At 38.7% G+C, this 13,945-nt stretch overlaps 1 protein-coding gene across 2 annotated transcripts in view; it reads left to right on the top strand.

Annotated features, from left to right (window-relative positions):
* Nucleotides 1-13,945, top strand: part of DGKH (diacylglycerol kinase eta) — a 141,741-nt gene that overhangs the window by 93,052 nt on the left and 34,744 nt on the right. For both annotated transcript variants that reach the window (XM_088530944.1, XM_088530945.1), the window contains 6 exons: nt 5,251-5,357; nt 6,428-6,553; nt 8,140-8,242; nt 9,955-10,117; nt 12,517-12,625; nt 12,895-13,034. In XM_088530944.1, the coding sequence (XP_088387070.1) occupies nt 5,251-5,357; nt 6,428-6,553; nt 8,140-8,242; nt 9,955-10,117; nt 12,517-12,625; nt 12,895-13,034 (748 nt within the window). The remainder of the gene's footprint in view (nt 1-5,250; nt 5,358-6,427; nt 6,554-8,139; nt 8,243-9,954; nt 10,118-12,516; nt 12,626-12,894; nt 13,035-13,945) is intronic.

Below are 13,945 nucleotides of genomic sequence, written 5' to 3'. Positions count from 1 at the left end.
GTTGAACCCAGGCTGTGCCATTATCTCATGTATTGGTGAGATGGTGCTTCTCAGTAGATACTGGAATTCTTCCTCCTTTCAGGGCATCAGATTACTGGCATGCCAAGTTCTCTTCGGAGTAGCTTAGGTTCTTTGTACCCTTTGTGGTCTGATTCTTGACTCTTATCATAGGTACAAATAAAAATAAATCCCAGTGCTGACATTTTGCAGCTCATAATGCTTTACAAGATTGGTTCTTTAATATTTCATTCTCTTCGACCTTCCAGCAGCTCTTCCCAACTGCTTTTTTAGCCTAATTGCACAAGCTTCATTTCCTCTGGAAATAAAGTGTGCTTGAGTCTGCCTCCTTTTTTCAGGACGCTCCCCTCACAATAACTTTCAGCAAATGTTGAACAAATTAGTGCAGGTCACCCTGCAAATACTCCTTAAGTTTTGTGGAAGCCAGTGTAGAAAAAGAGAGTATGTTATTCAGTAGGAGAAAGAGTATAGGGTGAACTAGCATCTTATTAGATGTGAAAGAATAAGTGTGGAGATCAACATGAGAAGAAAACTCATAACAAACAGACTTCATTTTTGTACTATTCAAAGAAATATTTGAATTTAAAAAATTTAATTGTACATGTCTTTGAAGTGCGGTGCTTTTCTCCCACTAGTTCTTCCTTTGTGTCTTCTTAAAATACACTACACTTTTCAAGGGCTGTCCAACTAAGTATCTTGTGCTGATAAATAAACATTTTCCTCTAGCTAGTTCTAAGGAACTGATCTCCCCTGCATTCATCTACAGTCTTTACTAGGACAAAGAAATTATATATTTTTTGCTTTCCTTCCTTCCTTTGGCAATCGTTTCAAGCCATTTGAATCAAGTCAAGCTTTTGTTCCTTGTTCTCCTCAAATGTCTCTCTTGTTCAGAGTTCAGTTTGCTGTGTGCTCGGGAATATGAGATTGTCAGATTATCACAGAGATATGTGAGATGTTTAGACAAAGAAACTTAAAAATCTATAGATCATTATCTACCTCTTACAGATCTTATTAGCCTCAGTTTTAATACAATTGCTCTGTATTAATAAAGGATTTCTGTCAAAGTTGTTGTCAGTGGAGCACTGCCTTTGTGATTATTCACAAACTATTTCTCTGTGCAGTGTTTCATTACCATGACTGAATCTTGACGGTTGAATATCAGATATACCTCAGAAGCTGAATAATGCAATGCAGATGAGAAGCTTTCTACTCTGATGAATTGAACACACAAAGCAATGTTGAAAGAACACTTTAGGAGCCTGGAGTCAGGCGATATGAAAATACTGGGTTAAAATTGCTTCTATAAATGGGCCTTGGTCCATTTTGCATCTGATCTTTTTCCATTACAATTGCTTCTGCCCCATCCCTCCCCACCAGAAAACCCTCAACCTCTTTCTCACTGCACAGAGCGTTGCATAAGCAAAGGTTGGGTCGTCGCTGTCTCCAGGACTTCAGCCACATTTTCTACAGAAGCTGGAAATTGAATCATGAAAGAAGTAGCTGGGAAGGGAGAGGATGGCTCACAGTTAGCTGATGAAGGCTCTACCAGAAAACTCTGTACGGCGGCTTTGTAACCCATTGTAGCTCTCTATGCTTCTGGGCTGATCACTTGAAATGGATTTTTTCATCAAATTATTAGTTGTGTATTTTTTATTTCCCGAGTGCTTAGCTTAATAACCTGGGGTCTATATCACAAAGATGCTAGGCATTCAATAACTGCATACATAAGTAAGTAATACTATCTTTTGAAGACACTGATAATTTGAACATAAATCATACTAAAAGATCAGGCCTCCACTGCTTTTTTAACCCCCACAATTGATGGAGCATTTTTAATCCTTCTATGCTTCAGTTACCTCATCTGCCAATAACAATAAAAGCAAACCTTTACCTTCGTATTGTATACTGAGAATTAAGATGCGTTTTTTAAGCATTCCAAAGTTGTAGTGGTGAGTGCAATAAGATTGGCCCATGAACAAATAATTAATTGCGTCTTAAAAGTAATATTTGATTAGCTTACAGTAAGGCAAATACCCACTGGAAAGTGGTGTGTGTCACAGTACTGCACATCTTCATACTCATCAGGAACCACCGGTCCCATGTGTGGATCAGGGTCTTGCTTTTGAAAAAGCGCCTGATCTTCACCCCTGCCTGAGGAAGCAGCTGTACTAGGGCTGCACAAGTAACCTGGGCTTTGCAGCCTGACTTTGTAATGTAAGTGTTCTTATAACATATTACGTGTAATATTAAATTAGCTTGCAAAGCTATTTATTTTCAAGAAAATAGTAAAAATGTAACAAGAAACTTCAGGATTTTATCTTCTGTAGCATCACTAGCATAGGCTTAAAATTGGAGTGAAGTTAAGATTGCTGTTTTCATGGCAGGCTGTCACCCCATTTTCCCTGTGTCTTGTGAACCCTTCCTATGAGAACATTCTTGGAACCAAAAACAGCAGATTTCATCCTAAATCCCCAACATCGATCCTCCCATCTCCACACATTGAACTGTAGATACAAGATCTTTAGATCAGTTTCACAACTTTGAGGCTGGAAAAGAACAGTCTGAGACAGCAGCAATTCTTTGAAGAATCCAGAAAACTCATCAGAAGATTGTTGGAAGAGTGAGAATTTTGGCAGGACACTCTCTTTTATTTTTTCCCAGTGCAGCTGAGTTAATTGATGAGTGTATGGAATGAGCAGCCTTTGAGGAAGAAGTATTTTATAACAAAGAAAGATGTGTATTTTCAGCTTATGAGGTCCTATGACAATGCTGGGTAATATTGACTTTACTTCATTATAGATAATAATGGCTGTAGATTTAATCACCGTGTCTGGCAACAGATGTTGGTGCAACTGTGACAACTGTTTGCTAATTAAATGGTTTGCTTGATTGGCTTTCAGAGAGACTTGTTTCATGTGCTAGTTAGAACTATTTACACAGGAAATTAAACTTCTGAAAATTGCTCTGTGAAGAGCCTAGTTTGGAACTGACATTTTTTGTTCGTTTCTTTCATCATGTCTTAACTTTCATCGGGGAAGTAGTGGTGATTGATATTTAGCAATATGGCTGCATGTTTCCCAAAGATTTCTAATATCACACTCATTCAGGAATGGCATATAATACCATTTGAGATGAAAGAAGTTGGACGGCAATAGAAACTAAGGTTGACAGTTGGTTAAAACATCCTTTTTTATACCTCTGTCTTCCATATCGCTATGTATTTTGCGACTTGGAGAGACCTTATTATAAAAGCTTTAAAGTCCCATCCGTTTCTTACCATCCTTGTTTCTGACAATGTTTAAGGCTTGAAAGAACATGAATTATTGCTTGATGGCATTTGGGTTGCAGGGGATCAGCTACAGAAAGTCTGTACTGAGATTGGGTAGGTTACACTGTACCTGCAGAGCAGATATTGTCTCTTGCTTGTCAAGATGCTATCAGTGATGTGCTGAAGCTCTACACAGCCTTGGTTTGGACCTGGGAGTTGTAGCCTTGCCTTACTGGGACAGCAGAGATTCAATCCAAAGCCCTGAGATCTAATTCAATAGTAGCCTGATAGGATTTGAAATTTCCCTTCCTTTCCTATGCCTGTGTGTTACCCAGTCTCTTAGTCACTTGAGATTTTCTGCCCTGTCCCTCACTGCCCATTTGGGACAGCTTGATCTGCACAGCAAGGACAAATGTGCCGTTTCTGGGCATGACATGGCTGAACGTGCGGTGTCTCTGCTCCAAAATGTTCACGTGGCCAAACTGCTCAAGGCCAACGCGCTTCGAGACGCGGCCTCTGCCTCTGCGCTGCGGCGGGAGCCGAGTGCTTCCAGAACCAGTTTGTATTGGCAAACGCACAAAAAACGCGGTGCTGGGCTGTTCTGAAAATATGAGCCTGTCCTGTTAGCAGAGGAATACGGGATATTTGCACACTTGGGGTCTATGAATGCGGCTTTTTAAAATGACAGAAATGAAATTTCCGTCCAGCAATTTTCTATGTGCTTCTCTTTGAGCTAAGCATCTACTTTCACACATTTCCCAGTGCAGGGACAACTGATTGCTTTCAGGCTCAGATGTTGCTTGCTTAGTCTTCATGTGCTTTTTAAAATTGATCTGGCAGTGGATCAGTGGAATTAAAATGAGAAATTTATGATTCACAAGACCTTTTGTACCATGGCTTAATGTTTTTAATGGTGAACAAGCGATGGGCCAAAGCTTTTGATCGCTTCCTGTCAAATATTTGTTTGAAAAAAGACTTCTGCTTTTGGTCAGCTGGATAGTTCTTGTAAACCTTTAATGCTCTATGCCAAAATAATTTATATAATGCACTTTAAATAGAGTGATCTCATACACTTCCAGTAGCGTAAATGCTCACGGTTGTATGCACCAGTCTTTCTGGTAGAATATGGTGCCATTAACTAGTCCTAGGAATTAAGCTGAACAAAAATAAAGTTATTAGACTGTCCAAATGTCTGCCTGTGCTAGATGTCTGTACTAAATATTACAATTAGTGCATTTCTGTATAAACAGTCCAGTAAATATTGGGGCCCTTCCTCACTTCATGGAATCTCTTGGAAAATACTGTAACCAGCAGTCTCCCAAATACACATACCACCTCCTAATCCTTCATTTTCGATGCTTCTAGGAAAACAGGCACAGCAGTGGGCCCAAAAGGGATTCCTTAGCCTAGGAAGGAAGCTTAGCTCCTGAAGAACAATAGTTCTTCTCTGAAACAACCTCCCACAGCCTCCTGTGGATGCAAACTGACCAGCTCCGCTCTGTCACACGAGGAAGCTTATTTAAAGGTGCTCCTTGCATCACGCCTGAAAAATGGGAAAAGTGTGAACGTGGCCCACACCAAAGCAAGCAAAACAGGGTTTTCCTCAGCTGCTGAATTTTCTAATCGTTCTTCTCTCAGAGCCCCTTAGGCTGATACTCTTAAGTCAGCTCTAAGGTGACAGAGATAATCCAGTCTCCAATGTCTGTCGTGTTGAACTCTGCCAAAGGATAGGTGAAAAAATATCAAGTCTGCATATAGTTTCTGATAACCCTAAGCCCAGTTTAGGGAGTTAAAGCTGGATTGAATATAAACTCAGATTTTTCTTTTTGTTGGTTTTTGTCATGTGTGCAACACAAAGTGAATCCGTACTTGACTGTTTCATGAAATAGCTGCATTTGAATTTTTTAAGAAACGTCATAGAAATAAAACAAATAACATACTGTGTATTTATGTGTGCCTTACAGTGTGTAAGTTTAAAGCACATAAAAGATGTGCTGTCAGAGCAACAAATAACTGCAAGTGGACTACATTAGCCTCAATTGGAAAAGATATCATTGAAGATGAAGATGGTGTAAGTATTATTCATATTTACAGTACTTTCCAACAGCTGTTTCTTCCTAGTAGGGGAAAAACCGCTTAATGTAGAAATGTGGTCATTAGATCCATTAAAACTAATGGTGGGTGACTGTATTCCTGACCACTTTTCAAAGCTTTAGAACAGAAGTTATATTCCTCTGTTATGAGAGCAGTTTGATATCTGTGGGCGCAGGATTGTTGCTGTGTTAAAAGATTTTAAAGACCACATGCAGAGAAATTCTGAGGCTGGAAAATTGCTCAGAGACGTTCCTACTGCTCCAGAGCAAAGGTGGTATTTTATACTCTAGTTACGCTATTTTGGCAATCTGTTTTGTGTCCTTCTTACTGATGGTTACTCCCCGGGAGACCTGTGTGGAATTCACTGGTGCATGGAAGGTTTTTTACTGATGAAAGCAAGAATTTTAAAATTAGAAGAAGAAATACAGCTTTTCAGAGGTTTATTCTGATAGATGGGTTATTTTTGCAAACACAACCATGCACATGCCACTAGCACAAAACCTTTCCTTAGACGCTTAGTCCTAAATTGCACAAATGTCAATGTAATTTCATCGTTACCTAGAGTTGCATATCTTACTATTTGGACAAAAAGTGTGTTAAGTTTTGTGCTGCGTTTAGAGCCTGCTTTATAGAGCTGTGGTTTGACATTCATGGTGACTGAGAGGGGTGCCTAAAGCCCCTGAGGTCTCCTGAGTTATAGTGTTTTTATTTGACTTGGGACACATGTGCAACATTAAGTGAATGGGTCCTTATTTGCAGGGTTTGTGTCTGTGCTACGGATACTCCAGATTTCACTGACATGTTCTTTTGGGTTAGTTACTACCATTGTATCAAGATCACTTGAACAAGATGTATATTGCCTCTTCAGTGGGCCTATTTCTGCCTAGCACATGAATCGGCCCAACAGGCCACATGAATAGCAGTTGCCTTGGGAAAATCCGTGTCCAAAATCCTAGTCTGCTAAAAGGGAAGAAGGGCCCCTGCGAAACAAGCACCTTCAGTCTCCCTTTCAAGGTGGTTTGTGACTTTGTAACTCCCTTTTCACAGATAGCTATGCCTCACCAGTGGCTGGAGGGCAATCTGCCGGTCAGTGCCAAATGCGCAGTCTGCGACAAGACCTGCGGCAGCGTTTTGCGCCTGCAAGATTGGAAGTGCCTTTGGTGTAAAGCTATGGTAGGTGCAGTGGGCCACATCCAAACAGCTACGACTTTGCCAGGAGGCAAATAATGGGTTTGCCGTTATTTTTACTTTGTCATCGCATAAGCGTTCTTTGGATTGGAATAGGAACGGGCAGCTTGTACAAACTCTTGTTTCTCTGACATTAATCGTTTCTTATGACTGCCCTACTCACCTCAGTTAATTTTTGTCCATGGATGCAACTTTTGTTCAATTACCTTAATATCTGATGCATTTTCTCTGGCTGTCTCCCAATGCTACAAGAGAGAGAGAGATTAAGGCCCTAGTTCAAAACCTGTTGGATACATTAGTGTCTTTTGCGGATAAGAGAACAAGAGGAAACGGCCACAAACTGAAGCACCAAAAGCTCCACAAGAAGTTACGGAAAAAATTCTTGACAGGCAGGGTGACAGAGCACTGGAACAGGCTGCCCAGAGAGGTTGTGGAGTCTCCTTCTCTGGAGATCTTCAAAACCAGCTTGGATGCCACCCTGTGCCACGTGCTCTAGGTGACCCTGCGTGTGCAGGGGGGTTGGACTAGATGATCTCTAGAGGTCCCTTCCAACCTTAAGCATTCTATGATTCTATGACTGACTTTATAGGCTTTTTCTCAGCTCTGCAGTTCATACTTGGTCCAGATTGAAGCCTTTTTTGAGGAAAAGACTTTAAAGAATTAGGGTTTCAAGATAACTTAAGGTTCAGAAGCCTGCTCTGCAGGTGTGTTTATGTGTAATCTACTTGTCTTTTTTATTACTAATGATTTGCATTCATCTTTAAAAATATTGCCGTGGGCTGTGAAACTGCTCTTCTTCAATCTACTGTATATTGCTAATTGAAATTCTCTAACAGTCTAGTGTGGTTTCCCTTAAAATACAGTTTTCTCTTTGCTGGTCACTTGATTACTTCTTATGAAGTGAGAATTCAGCAGATTTTTAAAGTATTTCAGGGTGTTTTATATAGTTTTTTACTAATTGAATCTCTCTACGCTTCACTGTGACATGTAGATGTCTGAGGCTCTGTGTCCAGGCCCTGGAAAATGTTTGGTACATCCAGAGGTGGCTTAAAACTTAGGTGAGCTCCAGCAGTTGCTGTATGAGCTTGTTGGAAGAAGCCTGTATAATATGTGGTTTGTAGAGCACAGGTCCTGCCTTTCCTGGTTCTCTGGCTTGGGAGATGTGCTAGCTTTGGTGCACGTGTGTTCTCCAGAATATCCAAATGCACTGGGCAAGGTCGGAGCTATTACGCTGTATGTGCCTGCTCTCTCCAGAAGGGCTGCTGGGAATTTGGTCCTCCTTTGCTACTGGATGGAGCTAAGTGCTTTACTTAGTCATAAGGATAGTTCATACCTGTCATAGGGGGTATCTGAAGATGAAGTGTTCCAAACTTAGCATTTGTTGAACGCGAGGCTTTAGTGATTAATGCTCAAATTTTTGTACAGTTCCACTCTTCTTCCCTCTACACTTAAATATATCGATTATATTAAATACATTAATTCATTTTTGTTACCTAGATACTATATGGCTTATGCATTTTCCTAAAAATTGCATCTTAGACTAGGAAAATAATTTTCTTTTTCTTTTGTAGGTTCACACTGCCTGTAAAGATCTCTATCCTCGTAAATGCCCACTTGGCCAATGTAAGGTATCCATCATACCTCCAACAGCATTAAACAGTATAGACTCTGATGGTACGTAGTACTGTGGTGTGTTCAGTGGTAGCTCTGGAGTTGTTGTGGTTAGTGAGATTTAAAATATAACTAAACAGGGCTAAAATTCCTCTACTGAACAGGTGGATGTAGTCTTCAAGTTAGAAGACTGGTTCAAGTTAGAAATGGTAGAATTTTCCATGTATCTCTTTTAGAAGAATATTTATCTACTGTGATTTTAAAAACATTTTTGAAAGTTCTCTCACTTGAAATTCTTCTCTGTTTTCATTAATGGCTATTGGAAACTTTTCCACTGATTGATTGACCAGAGTCTTCGGGATGAAGTGGCCTGATGCCTCCCTGGTATAGGTCACACATAGGATAAATTCTAAAAATCTGGATAACTTTCCCCTGTGGCCCTGTAGCTACTTTAACAGGCTGAAAAGATGGAGCACTCCCACACTCTCTCCAAATATGAATATAAGCAATGTAAGAATCTGCGACATAGAAAATCTAGCAGATGTTCAAAACTCAGAAGTGCTCGTTGGTGGCTCAGAATAGAGATGAGTTGTAGGAGCAGTGGGAGTCTGTATGTGAGGTCATGGAGTTAATAAGGGGTGTCATGAAATCTGATTGCTTTACTTTTTAGTTTATGATGGTGGCAAATGTAGACCAACAACTTTAACACAATGCAGTGACTTTAATCCTGTGAAATTACTAGAAGTGATTGTTTATACTGTACATATTCACTCTTTTATGTTCACTTCTTATTTAATGTCTCAGACCAGAGCGTCATACTGCTGCTATTTATTATTCATGCTGATTGTTCCATATGTGCATTTATATTTCTTGGCAGTTAAGTAAATAAATAACCAAACCTTATTTTAAATTATGCATTATGATAATGTGCAACTATATTAGCATTCCTAGGTTTGTAATCTTATCTTTTTAATTTAATAGAAGTTCTTGCTTTGTTATTTGTTTTAGGCAATTAAAAAAGATATAGTTAATATTGTCTGAAATGTCAAAACCTATACCCATGATGTCTGATTTTGGAACGGTGCTGAAAATCCACATCTTTCACAGAGTAGTAATGTTAGTGAGAATGGTGTCCCTTAGTACTCCTTATGAAGGGCCTTACTGAAAGCCTGCTGTAATCAGCTGAGAGACCTGCATTGACTTTAAATTAATCTTTAATCACAACCAAAGGTCTGGTGATCAGTAATTCCATTAAAATTAATAGTATAATTTCAGTCTGAAATAAAAGTTCTCATGCAAAGTCTCAGCTCGGAACAGTTGAATCCAGTAACTTCTAAAATTTATGAGTATTCTTAGAAAGCTCATACAGACTTGGATGATCTAGTTCAACCAAGCCAGATTAAAAAGAAATGAAATAAAATACGAAAACTTGTAACTATGTAAAACATTATGTTATAATCTGTCAAGAGAGATTTGAAAAGTATTCTAGAAAGTTATCTTTTTCACCGTGAAGAAAACAATAAAGCTATTGTCTTCAGGATTTTACTAATCTAGGCGTCGGAAATGCCTAGAGAAAAAAAAAATGAATGGGTGAATATTGAGCAATGATGTTTTTTCCTTAGTAGGACTAATACTGAGTTTAGCATTTACATTATGCATGATAAGATGTACTCCTTTTGTCCTTCATTCTTTTCCTCCTCTTTCTCATGATTTCTTTTTGTGTTGTTCATATTAGAAAGCCTTATTTATTTCATTCTTTCTAACTATGTTCACAGGTTTCTGGAAAGCCACATGCCCGCCATCCTGTGCCAGCCCTCTTTTAGTTTTTGTTAACTCAAAGAGTGGAGACAATCAGGGAGTAAAGTTTCTTCGTCGATTCAAACAGTCGTTAAATCCAGCTCAGGTGTTCGATTTAATGAATGGAGGACCTCACTTAGGGTAATGACTTTGGAAATCTTGAGCAATCCTTTCTACAAGGGAATTTAGTGCAAAATATAGTATTGTGCTGTCCCCTTTTTTTTATAATTCCATCACCAGTATTTAGCATGTGACCTTGTATTTAAAATCTGCAATAACTAACGGAATTTAATATGAACTCTGGTGGGCAAAGTGATGGTGAGACAATGTTTTCTTTTTAGGAATATTCATTTGAAGATTCAAAACCAAAAATCTCAGCAGTCCAATTTTTTCAGTCCTTTTTTTTTGTGTGGCTAATTAACTAACTTTAAATTATATTAACTGGAAGGCTTCAAAATGGTTGAATGTGTTTAAATACCTTCCATAAGCAGGGCCTTTATGCACAGTTGTCTGGATTTTTTTTCTGTCATCTCAGATGTGTAGTGATTCCTGTAACTTCATCATGAATAACTAGCTAAAGAAAAACCTGTTAGTCTCAATATCTATTAATAAAAAAGTAACTTTTTTATTTCCAAACACAAGTGTCAGTTGAGGATGCCACAACCAGCAGCTGGCTAGTGCGCAGTCACTGGAGACCTGCAGTCGAAGTCTTTTTTAGGTGACATAGGCAAAGGGCTGTGAAGATGAGCATCCCACAGGATCTGGAGCAAATCCATCGTTAAAGCCGTCAGGCACTCTCCAAAGTCGCAAGGTTGCCTGTTGGAGAGAGAGGGGTGGAATCTGCATAGCAATTGCCTCTACACAAGCATCCTGTGGATTCATAAAGAATAATTGGTGCATATTTTTCTATTTGGGTTCTCTTAATTTGATTCCTCTCATCTGTAGTCGTTAGTTAAATGGCCTATTAATATCAGTGACAGCAAATGGAAATACTAATTCTTGTGTTCTTAAAGATGCAGAACGATGCTTGCATGATAAAAATATAGATGACACAAATGCAGAACACAACTTCAAATAGTGGACAAATCGTAAAAATACAGTGGAAAAAGTGAAAAATACAGCTGTTGAGTTTTATAATTAGTGCTGCATTATAGATATATTAGCTACTTAAGTTGTAGCTTTTCTTTTCCGTATAACTCTGGTTTAAATCCTACTTTAGTCTAAGTCCCTTCCAGCTAACATTTGGTACATGCAATTCTAACAATAAAATATATACAAGGAAGAGAGATAATTTTTGAGAGAAGAAGAATGTGTCTTCCTGCTTGCAAATTTTTTTGCTTTGTATAGATGTCTCCAACAGCAGCGTGGTTCAGGAGGTTCACTGTGGTTTCTGTGCAATAACTGTACATCTTCGTGGTTGCTTTTGTCTATTTTTTCTCAGTGTTTTCCAAAGAGAGGTCCTTACTAGTTGTTCTATCAGGTAGCGCGGATGTCTTCTTTCTAGATCTGAAAAGCACAGTCACATTCCGTGAGGGAGTGTATTACTAAAGGGAATCTTCTCCCTTTACTCAGAGGAGCAGAAATTGATGTGGAATCAACATTTTTTCCTTCTCTGCCTGCCTCAGGTGTTCTGAATAGGTATCTGCCTATCATATATAAGTGCCATTATTTTCTTTAGAAAAAGAAAAATGCTTCAAATGTTTGTGGTATTAATATAATGCTTTTAGAATTAGTCCTGAGATGATACATATTCTGGAAAATAACATGCACTAAAATAAATATATCTGTTTTTATAATTAAAAAAAAATCTATTTTTACAATTTTAAGAATTAACATTCTCTAAATGTTTATTTCCATGTTGTTTTTTCTGTATCTATCTTGCCTGTTTCTTCACATTTCATTCCTCTTTCCTCTTTGTCTCAACTCTCTGTTTTGTCTCTCTCATCCTGCTTTCTCTGCTGCTGTGGTGTTGTAGCTGTTAATACTTAGAGAAGGAGGAGCCATTGGAAGTGAGAACAGGATACTCCTTAAGGATCTCATATGAAACAGAGCATTATGTGTTTTATGTTGTTGTAATCACTTGATACGTAATTGTTGCCTGCAGCTGTCCATGCATTTCACAAGTCGCAGAAGGCTACGCTGCCACCCACACTGTGGAGCACATCTTGTTGTCATGTCTTAACCTTGTCCTAGCGATCACAGTGGTGCCTTATGCTTCCGACTTCAGTAAGAAGCATAGAGCAGTTGAGACTTCATAGCTTAGAAAAATACATATTTTAAATAACAATAATAATAAAATCCTGAAAACAATATGTGATATATCAGGGGAAAAAAAATCCCTGCATGTTATTTATCAGAAATGTCAGTGTAAGTGGAATGTGCAGCAATAGGTACGATGCAGATATAGGTTTATTTTCTTATTAAGTTGTACCCACATGCTTCAGAGCCATCATGAACCATCATGAAAGGTATTGTATACCATATTTCATGTAGTGTTTGCTGGAGAGCTTAGGCACTAACTGGTCATATTTTCTCTCCAGTTTACGCTTATTTCAGAAGTTTGACAACTTCCGGATTCTTGTGTGTGGCGGAGATGGAAGTGTTGGTTGGGTGCTGTCCGAAATCGATAAACTCAGCTTGCACAAACAGGCAAGTGTGTACGCTGGCTTTCTTTGACTTGGTTCTTTGTCATATATCTACTGGTAGAAGTAGAGCCAAACTCAATAGTTACTTGAATTTAAATTTTCGTTTGACAGTAAATGTGATAGATTCTATTGGGACTATGCAACTTGATCTACAACCTTTAGACATCAGCTATAAAGCCAACATTTCTTGCTTGAAATGATAATAATTTGTAATAGTTTATACATTTTCTTTCTAATTTTCAGTAATAGATTTCCTCTTATGCTGTTTTTCAGTGTCAATTAGGAGTGTTACCCCTTGGTACTGGGAATGATCTTGCTCGTGTCCTTGGTTGGGGAGGATCCTGTGATGACGACACACAACTTCCTCAGATCTTGGAAAAATTAGAACGAGCCAGCACAAAAATGTTAGACAGGTAAATGTAGATGTGTGTATTTATCCCAAGACTGAAATTTTACGTTTGGGTTATTGATGGCCTAAATCTATCGCAGAAATATTGAGTGGTTTTGTTTTTTACAAGAGGTTAAAATGGTATGGGGTACAGACTGTAACCATCTGTGAAGTGAAGGTGGCAAACCAGGGACAGCTCTTCAGGGTCCTGCCTCAAGTGCAGTCTCAGAGGGGAGAACATCAGGTGAACCCAGGAAGTGTTCACCAAAGGTGAGCAAAGTCAGTAGTTTTTTGTGTGACTGATGAAGCTACAAAAGTGCCCATCACAAGAAGTTGTAAGCATTAAGAAATGGTGTGAATTCAAAACCATTTTGTTCAGCTGGACAGATGGAAATTCCTTGTGGACTGTGTGGGCTATTAGAGTTAGCATTTTTATTTAAGAAATAATTGAGCTTTGTGTCCTTGGATGTAGGAAGAAACCTCTTCAAGTGCTTTACCCTTTTTGTATTTTCTTTAGGCATCAGCTGCTGTGGATGACATGCTGGGCTAGGTGGATCTTTGGCTTGATCCAGTGCTACTATCTGAACATACTTTATGTAAAATAAACCCAGGATCAGTTGAGCTTCTCAGTTTGAGATATTTTCTTAGTCAAAACCAAATGTCATCCTACTGCCTTGTTTTGAATGATATTTGCAGGACAGATGTGTTTTCAGCACCAAAAAAAAAAAGGGGGGGAAGAATCTTGGGTTTTTTTAAAGAAAAAAATCAGAGAAAATGGTGTTCTTGTCATTCTAATGAAGCTGTTCTGCTGTTTTTTGGAAGGAGGATGTATGTGTGTGCTGATATTTCTTACTCGATGTTATGTTTTCTGTCTTGAGCGGTTCTGTTCTTTCTGTAGTTACAAACACATACGCTTATATAAAAGCTAAAAACCTT

Source organism: Tinamus guttatus, unplaced genomic scaffold (genome assembly GCF_059628265.1).
Source record: "Tinamus guttatus ecotype Peru unplaced genomic scaffold, ASM5962826v1 Tinamus_guttatus_pri_ptg000394l, whole genome shotgun sequence".
NCBI lineage: Eukaryota > Metazoa > Chordata > Aves > Tinamiformes > Tinamidae > Tinamus > Tinamus guttatus.
The sequence above is the reverse complement of the archived record's forward strand: the minus strand, read 5'-3'. Positions and strand labels throughout refer to the sequence as shown.